The sequence below is a fragment of the Geotrypetes seraphini genome, chromosome 15 (genome assembly GCF_902459505.1).
Source record: "Geotrypetes seraphini chromosome 15, aGeoSer1.1, whole genome shotgun sequence".
Lineage (NCBI taxonomy): Eukaryota > Metazoa > Chordata > Amphibia > Gymnophiona > Dermophiidae > Geotrypetes > Geotrypetes seraphini.
Window position 1 is genome coordinate 43,675,322 of NC_047098.1, and position 19,368 is coordinate 43,694,689.

Below are 19,368 nucleotides of genomic sequence, written 5' to 3' on the forward strand. Positions count from 1 at the left end.
GAAATAAGCAGCTTAAAGAGAGTGGTTTTTTTATGACACTGAAGTAATGGCTGCCTGCCTTCCTAATTAGTACAAAAGTAATCCTACCACAGATGACAAATTACTTTCCCTGCCTTCAATACACACACTTGTCTGTCCTCTCATTGCCTCACCAAAACTGCTTTTTAAATATTTAGCACAATTTCTAGGGTGAAGTGGCATATACACAAAGCAGAGGGTAATTTTTGGAGAAGAAAATGTTTGTATTAGCATATTAAATACTGTGACCAGATTCATAAAACATTCTCCTATTCTTTATACCAATAGTCTGAACCATAAAAAAATATTTTGATCATTTATCATTCAGACTATTGGTGCAGGCATTAGTTTTATCTATTATCCCAGGACAAGCAGGCAGCATATTCTTGACTGATGGGTGACGGCACCGACGGAGCCCCGGTACGGACAATTTTAGAGTGATTGCACTCTAAGAACTTGGAAAGTTCTGGTAGGCCGCACCGCGCACGCGCGAGTGCCTTCCCGCCCGACAGAGGCGCGCGGTCCCCAGTTTCTTAGTTTCCGCGGAGCTAAGAAGACGCGTTTCTTTCAACGGCTGTTGAAAGTTCTTTTTTCTACTTAATATCGCCTTCCTGCTCATGTAAACCCTTTTGGAAATTTTATTTCCGATGTTTCTTTTCTTTTCTTAAAGAAAAAAAAAAAAAAAACTTAATTTTTTTCTTCAGTTTTCGGTTAGCCCCGGCGGGGCCTATTGCCATCATCGAGGCCTCGGCCTTCGATTTGGCAGAAGCCGTATTCACTTTCATGCCCCCTCAACCCGGATTTAAAAAGTGCCAGCGGTGCGCTCGACCAATTTCACTGACAGACCCACACAACTGGTGTCTGCAGTGTCTTGGTCCTGACCATCGAGCGTCTACCTGCTCCCGCTGTGCGACTTTAAAGAAGAGAACACTTAAAAACCGCCAGATACAGCAGCAGTTATTGTTCAGCGCCGAGATGTCTGATTCCGCACCACCGGCACCAACGTCGGCTCCATCTCAGTCGGCACCTACTTCGTCGACACCGCGCGATACCGCGCCGGCGTCGCACCCCGCAGGTAAGCCGGCTAAGAAGCCTTCCCCGTTGAAGCGTCCTCCGGTCTCAGTAGCAGCGAGTCCAATCCTGCCGACCACGAGGCGCCCACGGAAGCGCTCCGCTCTGATTGAGGTGAGCCCCTCGACATCGGGTTCCTCTTCGGAGTGTAGAGCGGCACCCAAGGTACCGCAGAAGAAAAAAGCAGTACCAGTGCCTTCATTGGACGAGCGCATTGCCGCAGTCCTGCAGGTCCAGCTAAAGGAACAACTCCAACAGCTACTCCCTGCTCTTTTGACTCCGAGCCTTCCAGTCCCGGTCCGGTCTGAGCCGCCGGTACCGACGGTGCAGCAGCCCCCTTTATCGGCATCCACTTTGTCGGTACCGGGGCACATCACTTCTTCGGTATCAATGCCAGTCTTGGCACCGGAACCGAGACACCAGGCTGTTCAAACATCGGCACCGGCACAACCCTTAACATCTCCCGGTACCGGTTCACAGAGGTCTGGTAAGTCGACTCATAAAACTCGGCACCTAGAACCCTCCACACCGGAGTCACGAGACTGCAGTTTTCAGGTGAGGGACCCTGATCTGTGGGGTGATTCAGAAGAGCCTTTCCTCTCTGAGGGAGAGTGTTCATCAGGGGACGAGGATCCTTCTGGTTTTGATCCATCTTCCAAACCTGATGCAACTTCTTTCACCTCTTTTCTTAAAGAGATGTGTGACTCTTTATCTATTCCCTTGGAGGCTGAATCCAAAAAACCCAAGGCATTTTTAGATGCTCTTGACTTTGACCAGCCTCCAAGGGAATTTCTCAAGCTGCCTCTCCATGACATTTTAAGAGAGACATTTTACAAAAATCTAGAGACACCCTTGACCATTCCAGGAGCTCCCCGTAAACTGGACTCCTTATATAAGGTTATACCAATTCCAGGCTTTGACAAGCCTCAACTCCCCCATGAGTCTTTATTAGTAGAGTCTACTTTAAAGAAATCCACGGGGGCTAGTGTATATGCTTCTGTTCCTCCTGGCAGGGAAGGTAAGGCCATGGATAAGTTTGGCAAAAGGCTGTATCAAAATGCAATGCTAGCGAACAGGTCAGGAAACTATGCTTTCCATTTTTCCTTTTATCTTAAGCATCTTATTCAAAGTTTGTCATCTTTTGAGAAATATCTCCCTGACCGTAAGAAATCAGCCTTTCGCCAAACTTCTTCATCGCTCTTGCAACTGCGCAAGTTCATGGTCAGATCAATCTATGACACTTTTGAGCTGACCTCTAGAGCCACGGCTATGTCAGTGGCTATGCGACGACTGGCCTGGCTCAGAGTGTCCGAACTCGATGTCAATCACCAAGATCGACTGGCCAATGCACCTTGCCTAGGGGATGAGCTGTTCGGAGAATCCATGGACTCTACTACTCAGAAACTTTCAGCTCATGAGACTCGATGGGATACTCTCCTTAAGACAAAGAAGAAGACCCCACCTTCTAGGCCTTTTCGTCAACAATCGGCCTACCAACGAAGGTTTGTGGCTCGTCCATTACCTCAAACACAGCAACAACCCAGGCGTCAGAGGCAGCAACAGAGGCAACCTGCTCGACCTGCCCAGCAGCAACAGCAAGTGAAACCTCCTCCTTCTCAAAAGTCAACTCAGCCCTTTTGACTTGGTTCTCCGGGACATAGCCAATCTTCCTCCTTCTACTCATCTTCCACAGCCCATAGGAGGACGCCGTATACATTTCATAAGCCGTTGGGAAATCATCACCTCGGACCTGTGGGTCCTCAACATCATCCGCCACGGCTACTCTCTCAACTTTCAGACACCTCCTGCCCAAAGTCTGCCAAGAGAGTCTGCTTTCAACACTCCTCGGTCTTCCCTCCTTCTTCAAGAGGTTCAATCCCTCCTCCTTCTGAACGCTATAGAGGAAGTTCCTCTAGATCAGAGAGGGCAGGGATTCTTACTCCCGTTATTTTCTAGTCCCCAAAAAGACAGGAGATCTAAGACCCATTCTAGATCTTCGCGATCTAAACAAATGCTTGGTCAAGGAGAAATTCAAAATGCTTTCTCTGGCCACTCTTTACCCACTTCTCAATCAAGGCGACTGGCTATGTTCACTCGATCTCAAAGAAGCATACACTCATATACCAGTCAATGTGGCCTCCAGACAGTACCTACGCTTCATGATCAATCGTTGTCATTACCAATACAAGGTGCTGCCCTTCGGTCTTGCCTCCTCTCCAAGAGTGTTCACCAAATGTCTGATTGTGGTGGCTGCCTTTCTACGATCTCACCACCTTCAGGTCTTTCCTTACCTGGACGACTGGTTAATCAAGGCCAATTCATCTCAGACTGTTCTCCTGGCCACCAACCAAACCATCATGTTTCTTCAACTTCTGGGGTTCGAGATCAATCTACCCAAATCTCATCTCATCCCCACTAAGAGACTTCAATTCATCGGAGCTGTCTTGGACACAGTCCTCATGAGAGCGTTCCTGCCATCCATCCGTCTTCAAATGCTTCAATCTCTGTGTCAGCAGGTGCTTCTACAACTTTCCATCTCTGCCAAGCAAATGATGATACTCTTGGGTCACATGGCCTCCACAGTTCATGTCACACCCTTCGCACGTCTTCACCTGCGCACTCCTCAATGGACCCTAGCTACCCAGTGGTCCCAAGCGATGGATCCTTGCTCACGTCACATATCTGTCACATCATCTCTTCGTCAGTCTCTACAATGGTGGTTAATATCCTCAAATCTATCCAGAGGTCTTCTGCTCCATCTACCTCCTCATCAACTAGTCATCACCACCGACGCCTCCCCTTATGCCTGGGGAGCTCATTTGAACGAGTTCCAAACTCAAGGCCTTTGGACAGCCCAGGAAAAGAAGCATCACATCAATTTCCTGGAACTCAGAGCGATGTTTTATGCCCTCAAGGCCTTCCAACATCTTCTCTTCCCTCAAGTTCTCCTGCTGTGCACAGACAATCAAGTTGCGATGTACTACATCAACAAGCAGGGTGGGACGGGCTCTCGTCTCTTGTGCCAGGAAGCCCAGAAGATCTGAACTTGGGCCATAAATCACCATCTATTCCTGAAAGCTATCTACATTCAGGGAGAAAAGAATTCCTTAGCGGACAAGCTCAGCAGAATTCTCCAGCCTCACGAGTGGACACTCGATCCTTTCACTCTACAATCCATCTTCGCTCAATGGGGCACTCCTCAGATAGACCTCTTTGCAGCTCCTCACAATCACCAGCTGCCCCTATTCTGCTCCAGACTCTACTCTCCTCACCGTCTGGCAGCGGATGCATTTCTCCTCGACTGGTCCAATCTGTTCCTGTACGCTTTCCCTCCTCTGCCTCTCATGTTGAGAACCTTGTTCAAGCTCAAGAGGGAACGAGCCACCATGATTCTGATTGCTCCGAGGTGGCCCAGGCAACATTGGTTCTCCCTTCTACTTCAACTCAGTTCCAGGGAACCTTTTCTTCTTCCACTGTTTCCTTCTCTGCTTACACAGCATCAGGAGACCCTTCTACATCCCAACCTCCAGTCTCTGCACCTGACAGCTTGGTATCTCTCGGGCTGACTTCTCATGATACTCTTTTGTCTCAGCCCGTTCGTTCCATTCTAGATGCCTCCAGGAAACCAGCCACTTTGCAATGTTACCATCAGATGTGGACAAGATTTTCTTCCTGGTGTCTTCTTCACCATCTTGATCCCACTTCCCTGGCAGTGGAGACATTGTTGGATTATTTGCTTTCTTTGTCTGACTCTGGCCTTAAGTCTTCTTCCATCAGAGTCCATCTCAGTGCCATTGCTGCCTTCCATGAGCCGGTTCATGGAAAACTTCTCTCAGCTCATCCCCTGGTGTCCAGGTTCATGCGAGGTCTTTTCAATGTGAAACCACCTCTTAAAGCCCCTCCTGTTATCTGGGATCTCAATGTGGTTCTTTCCGCCTTAATGAAGCCTCCATTTGAACCTTTGGCTACCACTCCTTTCAAGTTTCTCACTTGGAAGGTACTTTTCCTTATTGCTCTTACCTCTGCCAGGAGGGTCAGTGAGCTACATGCACTAGTTGCAGATCCACCTTTTACGGTCTTTCATCATGACAAGGTGGTTCTGCGTACACATCCAAAGTTTCTCCCTAAGGTTGTCTCTGAATTCCATCTCAACCAATCCATTGTTCTGCCTGTCTTCTTTCCGAAACCTCACTCTCATTCTGGGGAACAGGCTCTGCATACTTTGGATTGTAAATGGGCTCTAGCTTACTATCTAGAGCGTACGAAACCCCACAGATCAGTTCCCCAACTCTTTCTGTCCTTTGATCCGAATAAATTGGGACGTCCTGTTTCTAAACGTACGCTGTCCAATTGGCTTGCAGCGTGCATTTCATTCTGTTATGCTCAGACCGGACTGACACTGGAAGGTTCTGTCACGGCCCATAGAGTCCGAGCAATGGCAGCATCTGTAGCTTTCCTCCGTTCCACTCCTATTGAGGAAATCTGCAAGGCTGCTACTTGGTCCTCAGTTCATACTTTTACATCTCATTATTGTCTGGATGCATTCTCCAGACGGGATGGACACTTCGGCCAATCTGTTTTGCAAAATTTGTTTTCCTAATGGCCAACCTTCCCTCCATCCCTCTTTTTGTTAGCTTGGAGGTCACCCATCAGTCAAGAATATGCTGCCTGCTTGTCCTGGGATAAAGCACAGTTACTTACCGTAACAGGTGTTATCCAGGGACAGCAGGCAGATATTCTTGCGTCCCTCCCACCTCCCCGGGTTGGCTTCTTAGCTGGCTTATCCTAACTGGGGACCGCGCGCCTCTGTCGGGCGGGAAGGCACTCGCGCGTGCGCGGTGCGGCCTACCAGAACTTTCCAAGTTCTTAGAGTGCAATCACTCTAAAATTGTCTGTACCGGGGCTCCGTCGGTGCCGTCACCCATCAGTCAAGAATATCTGCCTGCTGTCCCTGGATAACACCTGTTACGGTAAGTAACTGTGCTTTTTAGACTATTGTAACATCATCTATTTAGGAGCACCCATAAAAATTCTAAGGAAATTAAGGATGATTCAGAATACAGCTGTTCGATTGATTTTTAGTTTAAAAAAGAACGACCATATTAGTTCATATTATCGTTTACTTCATTGGCTGCCTTTGGAGGCAAGAGTATTATTCAAATTTTCTGTATCTGATTTAAGCTGATATCGGGATTGTCTTCAGCTTACCTTTTTCCTCAATTTGTGTTGCATAGACCATCAAGAGAAACTAGAAACTTCTACTTATTTGCTTATCCAAAAATTAATGGGTGTAGATATAAGATCTTCTTAGATAGGACCCTATCATTTCAAGCTGGTAGGCAATAATCTTGGTTAGGTAAATGTATTCAGCAAGCTATGTTATCCTATTGCAGTTTTCAGAAATTAATTAAGACCACTTTGTTCGATAATTTATTACTTAGTGAGTTTTATTATTGAAATTCTATTTTACAAATATTTGTATTTTTTACTGTATTATTGTATTTCGCTGATTGTCCAGCTCTTTTTAGTGTAAACCGCCTAGAACATTTGGTTATGGCGGTATAAAAGAATAAAGTTATTATTATTATTTATTGGAAACATCCTTTGTAAATTGGACTACTTATTTCTATAACCTTTTTGATTGGTTTACTCTTTATCAACAGTATGCTTTAGCACTTAAGCATCCAATACTGCAGCATGCACCCTTTTTTAAAGTTTCTGTGTACTTATAAACAAAATAAGCAGACTATAAATTGATATGTCTTATGGGAAGTAGCTTTTATTGTAAAGAGTATTACTTTTGTGTTTGGGTGCAATGATAATAAAAGGAGCAAAGCTGTAGAGTAGTATAGTTAGAGTAGCACACTCAGAATGAGGAAAACCAAGATTCAGATCTTGAGCTTAACTCCCCTCCCTCCCCCTCCCCTGCTTTTACAAAACTGCACTGCCGATCAGCGCAAGCTAAATGCAGAGCCACCCATAGGAATAGAATGAGCGGCTCAGTGGTGTTTGGCTTTATAAAAGGGGGGGGGGGTTATATTATAAGCCTACTGTAACTGTATTTAATTTGCCTTCAGCTACTTATGCAAGGGTGTAAAAAAATGCTATAGTTAACACCATTAGAAATAACAAATGCAGAGGCTTATTTACAAATTTGCAGTAATATATCAATACATTAATATGTGTCTAAATGCTGACCTTGTTGCTCAGTATGTATTTACATAAGTGCATTCTCGGACACTGAATTGTCTAGTCAATGGGAATGTTCACTTCCGTGAACTTAAGAAATTTAAAATGGTTTCAGAATATTGAGAATACACAGGTGAAATCTTGTCCAATCCCACTTCATTCTGGGACCAGTGGGTTATTTCTGTATACCTGCCAGGACTTTGTAGGAAGCCTCAAAATTTCAGAGACTTAAACCCTTCTCCCTCATCACTGTACCAGTGCCTCAGTTCCCCAGTCTTTTGTCCTACAAGCCAGGTTGTAGGAGCTGATCTTTCTGCTCATGTTTAATTTCACGTATTTTGCATTCACAGTTTTCACCCTCGTGCTGTGGAGGTTCCCTGCGGGGACATCCTTAATTGCGGGAAATTGCAGACTGTTGGAAAAATTCTGCTTCTAGGGGGTTCCCTGCTTGTCAGTAAGCCTCCTGGACAGCCTGCACATCAGCCTGTTCCCTTGTGTGCTTGTTCACCTCAGGTTTGTCTGCTAGTGGGTAGAGTGCAGGCTGAGCAGTTCCGTGGAGACGCAAGCAGGATTGGACCCAGACTGTTTCTTCGCCAGGCATCTGTGCTGCATGTCTGAGGGTGGCAGAGGTCTCCGGCCATGGTGGTCAGGCCGGTGGGGCAATCAGATTTTAAATCCAGATTTCCAGTTCTCTGAGGCAAGAATCTCCCTGTGAGCTGTTTTCAACTCTGTCTGCAGTGTTTCCCATTCAGCACATGTCTTTTTTTTTTTGGGGGGGGGGCGGGGGGTCTTAAAAAGAGAGTTTTAGGTGGATTCCCTACATGCCCTACCCCTCCCCACCTATAAAATCCCCAAATCACTGGGGTAGGGGGGGGTTGGGTTCTTGTGATTTTCCCGGCCTATTTTTAATCAAAATTGGCACCTGCGATGGCCATCTTGGATTTTTCCCTATTTGAATTTAAGCATATTTTTAATATTTCCAAGCTTCATTTTTGCAAGAAAACTGCATGGCCTCCCCAGGGCAGGATTCATGCCTCATTTGCAGTAGATGGCTGTCGGATGTGCAGCTGTGTTCCACTTGCACTGTGGCCTGCGAAGGGTGCGATCCCCAGAGTTTGTGAATATGTTTTATCAGGCATACTTAGTTTAAAAATCTCTGCCTAAAAATTAATCAAGGGGCCGAAAATTCCTGAGCATATAAAAGAAAGCTTAGAAAAGCCTATATCAATAAAATAATTACAAGCAGCATTGAAGTCCCTTAGAGTTGGATCTGCTCCAGGTGGGGATGGTTTTACAGTAGAGTTCTACAAATCATTTCAAATTACCCTATTACCATATTTGTTAAATTTATATCAGAATCAACTAATCAAAGGTTGTATTACAGGTACCATGGCGGAATCATTGACTATAGCCTTGCCAAAGCCAAATAAAGATCCTACACTGGTTTCAAACTACAGGCCTATTTCTTTAATTAATGTAGATGGAAAACTTTTAGCTAAAACTTTGGCTATACGTTTAGCTAAAGCTCTCCCTTTTATTATTGGAATGCACCAAACGGGATTCGTTGCTCAAAGACATTCTTCTAACAACACTAGGCTGACATTTCATATGTTGAATTTGTCAAAAGCCTTAAATGATCCGGCTTTTTCTGTATCCCTAGATGCAGAGAAGGCCTTTGATAGAGTTGAATGGACCTTCATGTATCAAGCGTTGAAATGTTTTGGTATTGGTTCAAGATTTATACAAATGGTTCAAACATTATATAGCTCCCCTGTTGCTAAATTTTTCAGAAAGTTTTAAGTTACAAAGGGGGGTTAGACAAGGCTGTCCTTTATCTCCTCTGCTTTTTGATATTGTATTGGAACCCTTGTTATTAGCTATTCAGCAAGCGAAGGAGATTCAGGGTATTTCTTATAGAGATCGGGAATATAAGGTCTCTGCTTATGCAGACGATATATTGCTCTATTTGAGAAATCCTGGAACAAACGTTTCTTGCTTACTTGAAATGATTGAGAAATTTGGAAAATTTCCAGGATATAAGATAAATTGGAATAAATCAGAAATTCTTCCACTCGATGTTCACTGTACAAAAAGTTTGTTTGATTCATTTCCCTTTCTTTGGAAGGAGGATGGTATAAAGTATTTAGGCATTTGGATTAAAAATACGATGGAAGAAACAATGAAAATAAATGAAAAATTTTTATTACGGAAGATAACAGAAATGTGTGAGCAATGGAATCTTTCATGGTGGGGGAGAGTCCAAACTATTAAGATGATGATTTTGCCTGTGGTTTGTTATCAGATGGGTTTATTGCCAATTTATTTTCAAGGGTCCTTTTATAAAAAATTAAATAGCATTTTTATAAAATTCATTTGGCTGGGTAAAACTCCTAGAGTTGCTTTGGTATCTTTACAAAGACCAATTTCAGAGGGAGGGGTAAATTTTCCCAATTTTTATAGGTATCATCAATCCTATATTTTGCGCCAGGGTATGTATTGGATCCTCCCAGAGCTCATGGAAAAATTCCCAGATTGGTTGTGGTTTGAATGGCAACTCATGTCTCCAATGCGCCTTTATCATGTGCTCAGTATCAAAATGCCTAGGTACAGTAAAGATAATAAAATATTAGCTGATACATGGAAAGCATTGCGTTATGTAAGTAATTTAACAACTATTCCAATTTGCAAATCTACAAATCAATATTTGGCTAAATTCCAAGATTCAAATTGGCAGAGAAAAGTTACCTGGAAACACTGGATGAGAGCAGGAATACGTTTATTGGATGATGTTATCTCTAATGGTAAACTGCTTGAGTTTTCACAGTTGCAATATAAATATGGCCTTAATAAATCAGAAAGTTTTAGATGGTTGCAATTGAAGCAGGCCATTCAGGCTGGGTTCCCTGAGTGGAAAAATATTAAAGATCAATATAGTATGGAGTTCTTATGCTTTCAGGCGGACTTCCTGGGTCACCAGGCTGCCCAGTGGTATAAATGATTATCTGGACTTCTTAAAAAGAAACCAAACACTGGTCTGAAAGACATTTGGAGCATTGAGATCAAGCATCAAATTTCTGCGTCTCAATGGACACAAATTTGGACTTGGAGGATGATAATAACATATTAATTGTACTATTGATGATTATTAAGTGATATATTTATGATTAATTTGTTTTAACATATTGATACACTTATTGTATGTTTGAAAATGAATAAAGATTAAAAAAAAAAAAAAATCTCTGCCTGTGTCCCTTCAGCCAGCTTCTGCACCGGTACAAGGACCCCTGCTCCTCTGGGCCAAGGTCTTTTCCCTTGCTTTCCTTTGGGAGTGCCAGCAGGTAAACTGGCTGTGCCTGCGGTTGTGCCGGACACCCTTTTCATACCTCTGCTTTTGCCTGAAGGCACTGCTACTGTCACAAATGTGGCGAACTTGGTGGATCTCCAGAATCTGGATCGGTGCAGAAACCCAGATTTTCCAAGCGCGCGCACCTTGTTAATTTGATCTTGGAATCTCTTCAGGAATTGAAGCTGCAGACTGAACAGCCATCCATTGCAGAATGTTCCCTCATGAGTGACCAGAGGCCACAACTGCCTCCTTTCCTGATTATCCTGACCTCGTACAGATTCTTATAGACATCTGGGAGACTTGTGAGGGTCCCTTGAAATGTGCTCGTGCCATGGCACGGCTTTATCCCATGGCAGATGCCTTTAACATGCGCTTTGCTTACCTGAAGGTGGATTCCTCGATGGTGTAGATTACTAAGTGCACATCTCTCCCCAGTGATGGGGGAGTAGTCCTGAAGGATGTTCAAGACAGACGTATGGATTTTGTCCTTAAGCTTCTATTTGATTCAGCTGCTGCTGGTGTTAAGGCAGCATCGGCCTCTTCTTTTGTGGCTAGGAAGTGCCATTCCAAGCTGTGCTATGATCCTGACAGCTGTGCTATGATCCTGACATTATGGTGCTTCGCGATTTGGATTTTCTCATCTCCGGTGTGGATTATATGGTGGATGCCATGCACGACATCCTGAAGTTTTCACCAAGCTTGCCGCCTATTCCATTTCAGCTCACAGAATGCTCTGGATCCGGCAGTGGTTGGGTGATTCATCTTCTAAGGTGACCTTGAGTCTGATGCCCTTTAAGGCACAGCAGCTGTTCAGCCAGGGTCTGGATGACCTTATAGTTAGTGTGCAGGATCACAGGCCCAAGTTGTTGCCTGTGAAAAGATCCTGCCCTTCCAGGGTTTCAGAATGTTCTCATTTTCATCCCTTCGTGCTCGTCCATGGGACAACGGTCCTCTTCGTCTGCCAGGCCATGCTTCGGCGGGTCTCAATGTCAGCAATCCACGGGAAGTCGGGTGGTGGCTCAAGCAAAGAAACAGTTTTGATGCCAGGCCAGTGTCTCCTCCCCCGTGGATCAAGGGGCTGTTGTCGGCCTTTCTGGCAGAATGGCAGGCAATTACCTCTTACCGTTGGGTCCTGGAGGTTCTCAGGGATGGCTACAAACTGGAATTTCTCTGTCCTCTGACCGAGTATTTTCTGGATTCACCTGCAGGCCGCCCCGAGAAGGTGCTTTAGGTGCAAGCCACAGGCTTTTGGATATTGTGGCTATAGAACCTGTTCCAGAGCGAGACTCGGTCTCTGGGAGATACTCGATATACTTCATCGTTCCAAAGAAAGGATCTGACAATTGGAGACTGTTTAAGTTTGATTTTTGTCTACATTTATTTAAGTTTGTGGTTGCTTGTAGTTGTGTTTTCCTATGTAGGGGCCTTATTGTGAATAAGTTAGCTTTGGGATATATGCATCACAGATATTTGTATTATGTTTAGTGACTTAAGAGATAACTGATGGGGAAGGGGGTGAACAGTCTTTATAGATTGGCTCACCATGATAACCCAAATTTCTAACCTTGGTTTATTATATTCGAGTCAACCTTTTTTCCCTCTTTTTGGAGGGAAAAAAAGGATACCTCGGTTTATATTTGGATCGGTTTACATTTGAATATACACAATATTTGAGGTAACATTTGTGATTGAACTTAAAGCCTCACTTGACAATAGAAAATCTCCCTATTGTGTCTTAATTTTAAAAAGTATTCCATACTATATGGGAGAATTTCTGCTCAATTGTTAGCCAACAATCTAAAATAATCCCTCAAACACACAGAGAAGGGGGGACTATCAAAATTTTAGGGACTTTCTCAGTGGTTAACACAGAGGATTTGCTACAACCACACTCTAATTTTGGCAATTAAAATGTCATAACTGCAGAACCTTAGTGCAAATTCATAAATAGGTCAAAAATGGTCTTGATTAGAATCACATCAAGTACAGTTGTTGTATCAAATAAAGGTTGTATGGAATACAGACTCTATTCAGCCATGGGTAATGCTGCAGGTATTATATTCTGCATGTTTTTATTGTAGTTCTAAAAAGATAGGTGCTTTAAGGTAACCCCCCTCCCACCGATTGATGCATTGTTTTTATAAGGGTTTTGTACTATTAAGATAGAAGGGAAGGAGGTAGAATTTAAATAAGATGTTTCATTAATCTATGAAATTCACTGTTAAAAATAAATGTAGCCATTTTGACCAATTCCTTTTTTCATTGTCTGTGAATTTATAAGTGGATATGGTTTATATATCAAGGTACAAAATAATTTATTATGATTTATTCTTTAATGTTCATTTTAGGACACAGTTTTTAAATAGTCCACAAGGCAACAAAGTGTCAACAGGCTTCGTAGTTTTCATTATAGAAAGCAGTTTTGAAACTACTTAGGGCAGAAATGGGTAGAATATGGGCAGGATTGGTACTTAAGTGTGTATCTTATGAAATACATGTGTGTGCATTGATTTCTGCTGGCATATACACACACAAACTGAGCAAATATAATTGCAGGAGCTTCCAGGTAGCTAATTTATAAAGCCACATATGTTGCATTTGTACATATTTCCATATTTGCATTTCCTGACTAGGTACCCTTTTATAAAATAGAGTTTGGATACCTTAAAAATTTTACTTAGAAGACTAAGACCTGTTATATCACTGGTGCTTTGGGGTTTCCAGAAATAGATACACAAACTGATATTGTGCATTCCATAAGTTAGCACAATGTTGTTTCCATTATAAATCTAATGGTGTAGCCTTGACTGGTTACAATACTGGTCTGGCTTTAACTGCTGAAAAGTACCAGTCTTTTCCTTGTAAGCAGAAATCACCATGGCGATTCATTTTTCCGGCAGCAAATAAATAAATAAATGTCTAGCTTGGTACAAAATGGTTTATGACAATAGTGACCTCAAGTATTTCCTTGCTGTTAAGGGCCCAAGATGGAATTTTTCCAGTCAGTTAGTAAGTGCCAGGAAATGCCTTTCCCAGCAGCCATTATTGTTTAAATACTTTCTGCAGTTGATAATTTATAATGTAAACAAAATATTTTCTTTTAATGATATGAAACTGCTGGTTACTTTTGAAATACCAAGTGGTGGATTAGTAGTCACCATCCCTCTTTGCTGGAAGCTAGATTCAGTTATCAAACTCATTGTCTGTGCTTCCCTTGACTAAATATCCATTTTAAGTGCTGTTTTCCTGTTTCCTACAGAAGCTGTTTGTTATTATCACGTTCAGCAAGCATATAGTGGAGCAGATGGTATCCCTAATAGGGTGAGTAACTGATTTGGGACAGGCAGTCTAATTTCCCTGTTGACAAAACATGCAGAAGACTGACTTATTGGCCCAAAGTTAGTTTTAAAATTTCTGAATATTTAGTATTTTTCTTCAGTTTGGAGAGTGGCATAAGATCACCAACATCAATGTTGTTCACAATGATATAGGTCAGCTGTATAAAGTGCTGCATTTACAGTTTTATATAGTGTAACAATATATCCTGCAACCATTAGGAAATTTTGTCCTTTGAGCTGAGCCTTTCCCCAAGGCAACCAGCATTCTGCTATTATAATGCTCCTGAGTTCTATATATCTCCTGTCAGTCTGCTTGAAGTTCATTTCTACTGTGTACCAACACTCATATGCAGCGGAATGCTTTTCTGTTTGGGGGCCCAAAAGCTCTGCCCTAGACCTCACCCCAAAATGTGCAAGCTTCACCCCCAGACCCTTACCAAGCTCCGCCCCACCCCCGTAATAGTAGTACTAATTCATTTTTTATAAACACACAATATAATCTTATTAACAACACACAATGGTAACCACAAAATTAAATTACACAAAGCATGCTCTTTTTCCCCTCCCGCACCCCTGCATAGCATTTCTTCCTTTCTCCTCCACCCCTATATAGAAAGTCTCCCTCTCTTTCACTGTCCACCATATCTCTTTCTCTAATTTCCTCCCTTGCTGCAAAGGGAGTGGGGAAAAAGAGAGAGAGGGATCCAGGGTGCATCTCTCTAACTCCTTCTACTGCCACATCCAATATTTCTTCCTCTCCTATCCTCCGGATTGTGTGCAGCATCTTTTGCCCCTGCCCACAAGCCCATGCCCAACATTTCTCATGCCACATCTCTTCCTCCATTACCTCCACCGCCGTGTCTAACATTCCTCCCTCTTACATCCCTCTCTACCACCACCACATCCAATATTTCTCCCTCTCATCTCTCTACCCACTCCTCTCCCATCTCTCCTCTTCTCTCCTCTGTCCAACAATTCTCTCCCTCCCTATGTCCAACAATTCTCCTCTTTCTTCCTTTCCCCATGTACACCATCTCATTCCCTCTCAACCACATGCATTCTCAACAATTCTCCCTTTCTATTCCCATACCACCTTAGCATCTCTTTCCCCCTCCTTCCATCCTAGAAGTCGCAAGATTGTTGGCGGTATATAAGAATAAAGTTATTATCCTAAGTCCCAAGTTCATGCCCTCTCCCTTTTATGTCCCAATACGCTTCCTCTCTCCCTTCTGTGTCCAAAGTTCATGCCCCCTCCCTTCCAGCCTTTGTCCCAAGTTTGTGCACCCTCTCTCCCAGCTTCGTGCCCTCTTCCAAGGGTGTGTACCTGTGTTCTGGCTGGCTCTAAAACATCCAAGTAGGCCGCCGCCTCCTTTCTTCTAGTTGCACTTCTTTCTTCACAAAGCCGCAGCAGAGTATGGCTAGAGATCCTGGCTGTGCAGCCTGCTACCAAAAGGTGCACAGCCATGCAGCTTAGAGGGAACATTACTTTATTCCTTTTCACTTTTTATTTAATCAACTTTCTATCTCCTTCTCTCATCCCCTAGATTTCACAATTCTTATCAGCTTCCCATTATCACATTTCTACCCTTGTATACTCATTATTCTGCTCTCATCTCCTTGATAACTCTCCCACATGGATCCACCATTTCTAGCATCTCTCCTCCTTATGGCTTACTCCACCCTCATTTCCTTCCTCTCTTTCTTTCTCTCTCTCTCCCTCCCACAAGTACAACATCTCTCCTATCTCACCCCTTCCACGCCCCCCATCCATATCCCCTCTGCCTTTCCCTGTCCATCTCTGCTCTCCCTGAGTCATCCATCTCTCCCTCCTCTGAATATTTTTCCCTCTCCCCATTTTGCCCCTCCACATCTATCTCTCCCTTTCTCCCATCTTCCATCTCTCCCTGACCCCTCAGCCTTCTCCCATGTCCATCTCTCCCTCTCTTGCTCCCTCTGTCCTCCTCCAAATCCATCTCTCACTGTTCCCCTTCTATTCCCCCTTTCCGTTCCCAAATCCATCTCTTCCTGTCCCTCACAAATCTGACATCTTTCCATCCCTCCCTCCTTACCCCATTCCTGAGTCTCACATCTCTCCCTTCTTCTCTCATTTGAGTCCAACATCTCTCCCTTCCCCCAGACCTATATTGCTTCCTCTCTAACTTCTACCCCTCTCCTGAATTTGAAATGTTTCGGGAGGGGCATTATTTCTAGGCAGCATTCCAATGGTAGCGGCATCTTGCTGCCAACCAGCGTACTTCCTGGTTGGTTCTCTCTGCTGTTTCCCTTCCCCAACATCTACTCCTCCTCCCTCTTCCCCCTCCTATGTGACTCCCCTGAATTTCTTGAAACGCTTGCCGGATGGCAGAACCGATTCACAGCGTCACTGTGCCACTGGCTTCTGCATTTTCTCTCCACTAACAACTTCTGTTTCTGCTGGGGCGGGCCACAGTGGAGAGAAAACGCTGGATCCAGCGGCACAGCAATGTTATGAATTGGTTCCGCCGCCCAGCAAGTGTTACAAGAAATTTAGGGTAGACGTGAGGGGGGGGGGGAATAGATGTAGGGGAAGGGATGCAGCAGAGAGAGCAAACCAACAGGTACACTGGCTGTCAGCAAGATGCTGCTCCCTTGAGAGTGCTGAGGCGCCGCCTCAGTTGGTATTTCTCTGCCCACAGGATCTCTGTTGGCCCTATTACTACTGGCAATTTTTGGGGAGACCATGACCCCTGTGGCTTCCCCCTGTTCTGATGCCTATGCCAACACTGTTTAGATGTAAGAGCTCCTCTGTTATTGAATCTGCAAGATCTCTGTTTTGTTAGTGTCACCCACCTACTTAGGATCTTATTAGATTTTCAGTTGTTAGTACAGTCAGACCTTGGATAGCGAGTGTTTTGCAAGACGAGCAAAACATTTTAGTAAATTTTAACTTGATAAACGAGCATTGTTTTGCAGTACGAGCACATATTAGAATCGTGGTTAGGTGAATGTATTCAGCAAGCATCGAATTGCTGTTTTTTCCGTAAATTAGTTAAGACCATTTATTACTTAACATTGGGATACTCTTACTGACTGTATTTTATATCCTATTCTACTATTTGTATTTCTATGGTATGATTGTACTTCGCTAATTGTCCAGCTCTTTTTGCTGCAAACCACCTAGAATCTTTGGTAATGGCGGTATAAAAGAATAACGTTGTTATTATTATTATATCGCGTGACACGTCATCAGAACCCACAGCTGAAGTGTGCACATCTTACGCTGAGCGCGACTGAACATAATAAGTGTTACGCCCAATTTACCCACAGTTCAAGCGCTCACAGCATACAGTATTTTGTATTAAAGTTTTTGGGTTGTGGAACGAATCGTCTGTTTCCATTATTTCCTATGGGGAAATTCGCTTTGATATACAAGTGCTTTGGATTACAAGCATGCTTCTGGAACAAATTATGCTCACAAACCAATGTTTTACTGTACTTGATTACAAGAGTTCCACTAGTGTTTGTTAAAGTAGCAACAAGGTTAGTATTAATCAGTACTGTTGACAGATGAAGGTATGTGAGAACAGAGGGTAATTTTTCAAAAAATTATTTTCGCAGATAAGTCTTTTATAAAATTGCCTACTTAAATACATGAGTAAACTAATGTGTGTGATGCCTGAGTGTGTTTACCTGGACGGAGCAGAGGTGTTCTGTGACAGAATTGGGGATAGTTTTTCATTATGTAGGGGTAATTATTTAAAGCCTTTTCTGTGTATAAAGCTGGTTTTACACAAACAAAATGACAAGATTGTATAGCTTATTACTCATGTGTATGTTTGTGCATTCTTTTCAATGCACATGCTTTTATGCACATTGTGTGTTGGTGTTCCTGGGAAGGTAGTGGGCACAATGGAGGTGAAACTGTAGTGTGTACACGTTTTATAAAGAACATGCACAAGTTTACACTTTGCAGCATGTGTAAATTTGTACTTTAGGATTTGTGCACTGTTGGGGCTGGTTCTGGGTGCCCATTTTATAATTACCCTTTGATATCAACCCACTTTTACAAACTCGCCCTTATCTTCTCCCTCCCACCCCATGTTCATACTTTTGAAATTTCAGGCATCTGTGCATAAATTAATCCTGAAAATATGTGATTGCTATAGAATGGGTGTAAATATGCATACATTGTTTTCATAGGGTGATTTTCAAAGTGGAAATATGCACATAGTTTAGAAACTGAGCCACTTCCACCCAGTGAAAAATGTGAACATGCTTTTTACCCATATGCAGAGTTATAATATTGCCCCCGGTATGGCTGATATAATATCATAGAGTAAGGACTGAAACACAGAGGTAAGCTCTTCTCAGATTGTAAGTTCTTCTGAGCAGGGACTGTCTTTTGTATGTTAAAATGTACAGTGCTGCGTACGCCTTTCAGCACTATAGAAATGATAAATAATAGTAGTACCGTATTTTCACGCATATAATGCACACATTATACATGGTTTTTACAAACCGAGTATAACCATGTGCGTTATATTCGTGAGCGCGTTATCCCCTTTTTTTTTTTTTTTACATAGTTCCCCCCCCCGACATCCGATTCACCCCGCAGGACCGCTCGCACCCCCACCCCGAAGGACCACTCACGCTCGAACACGCACCCGCACCCCCACCCCGACTCGCACCCCCACAGCCTCCCCACCCCCCACCCCCATCACGTGGAAGCTGCCTACCGTCGTCCTGCTGCTTCCTCTGCCGGCGGTCCTGCCCCTTCTCTTAGCCCTGTGTCTATGCTGCTTCCTCTTCCGGCGGTCCCGCCCTTTCTCTGACGTCAGAGAAAGGGCAGGACCGCCAGAAGAGGAAGCAACGTAGACGATGGGCTAAGAGAAGGGGCAGGACCGCCAGCAGAGGAAGCAGCAGGACGACGGTAGGCAGCTTCTACATGATAGGGGGGTGGGGAGGCTGTGGGGGTGCGAGCGGTCCTTCGGGGTGGGGGTGGGGGTGCGGGTGCATATGCGAGCGCGAGCGGTCCTTTGGGGTGGGGGTGCGAGCGGTCCTACGGGGGGGTGAATCAGACATCAGGGGGGGCATCAGGCTTTCAGGGTGGGGACAGGACTTCAAGGGGGGACAGGACTTCAAGGGGGGACAGGACGGCCTAAAGGAGAGTCGGGCTGGCCAGAGGAGAGTCGGGGGCGGGCTAAAGGAGAGTCGGGCTGGCCAGAGGAGAGTCAGGGCGGCCTAAAGGAGAGTCGGGCTGGCCAGAGGAGAGTGGGGCGGGCTAAAGGAGAGTTGGGCTGGCCAGAGGAGAGTCGGGGCAGGTGAAAGGAGAGTCGGGCAGCGACGGGAGAGTCGGGGCGGCATGCGCGGTATAGGGGTGTGCGCGGTATATAAAAATTTGTGTACATAAATTACAGTTTCCCGCGC

General features: G+C 44.2%; 1 protein-coding gene across 3 annotated transcripts in view; it reads left to right on the forward strand.

Moving 5' to 3' along the window:
- The window catches only part of VMP1 (vacuole membrane protein 1), a 288,381-nt gene that overhangs the window by 241,028 nt on the left and 27,985 nt on the right, over positions 1-19,368 (forward strand). For all 3 annotated transcript variants that reach the window (XM_033922822.1, XM_033922823.1, XM_033922824.1), the window contains exon 10: positions 13,884-13,945. In XM_033922822.1, the coding sequence (XP_033778713.1) occupies positions 13,884-13,945 (62 nt within the window). The remainder of the gene's footprint in view (positions 1-13,883; positions 13,946-19,368) is intronic.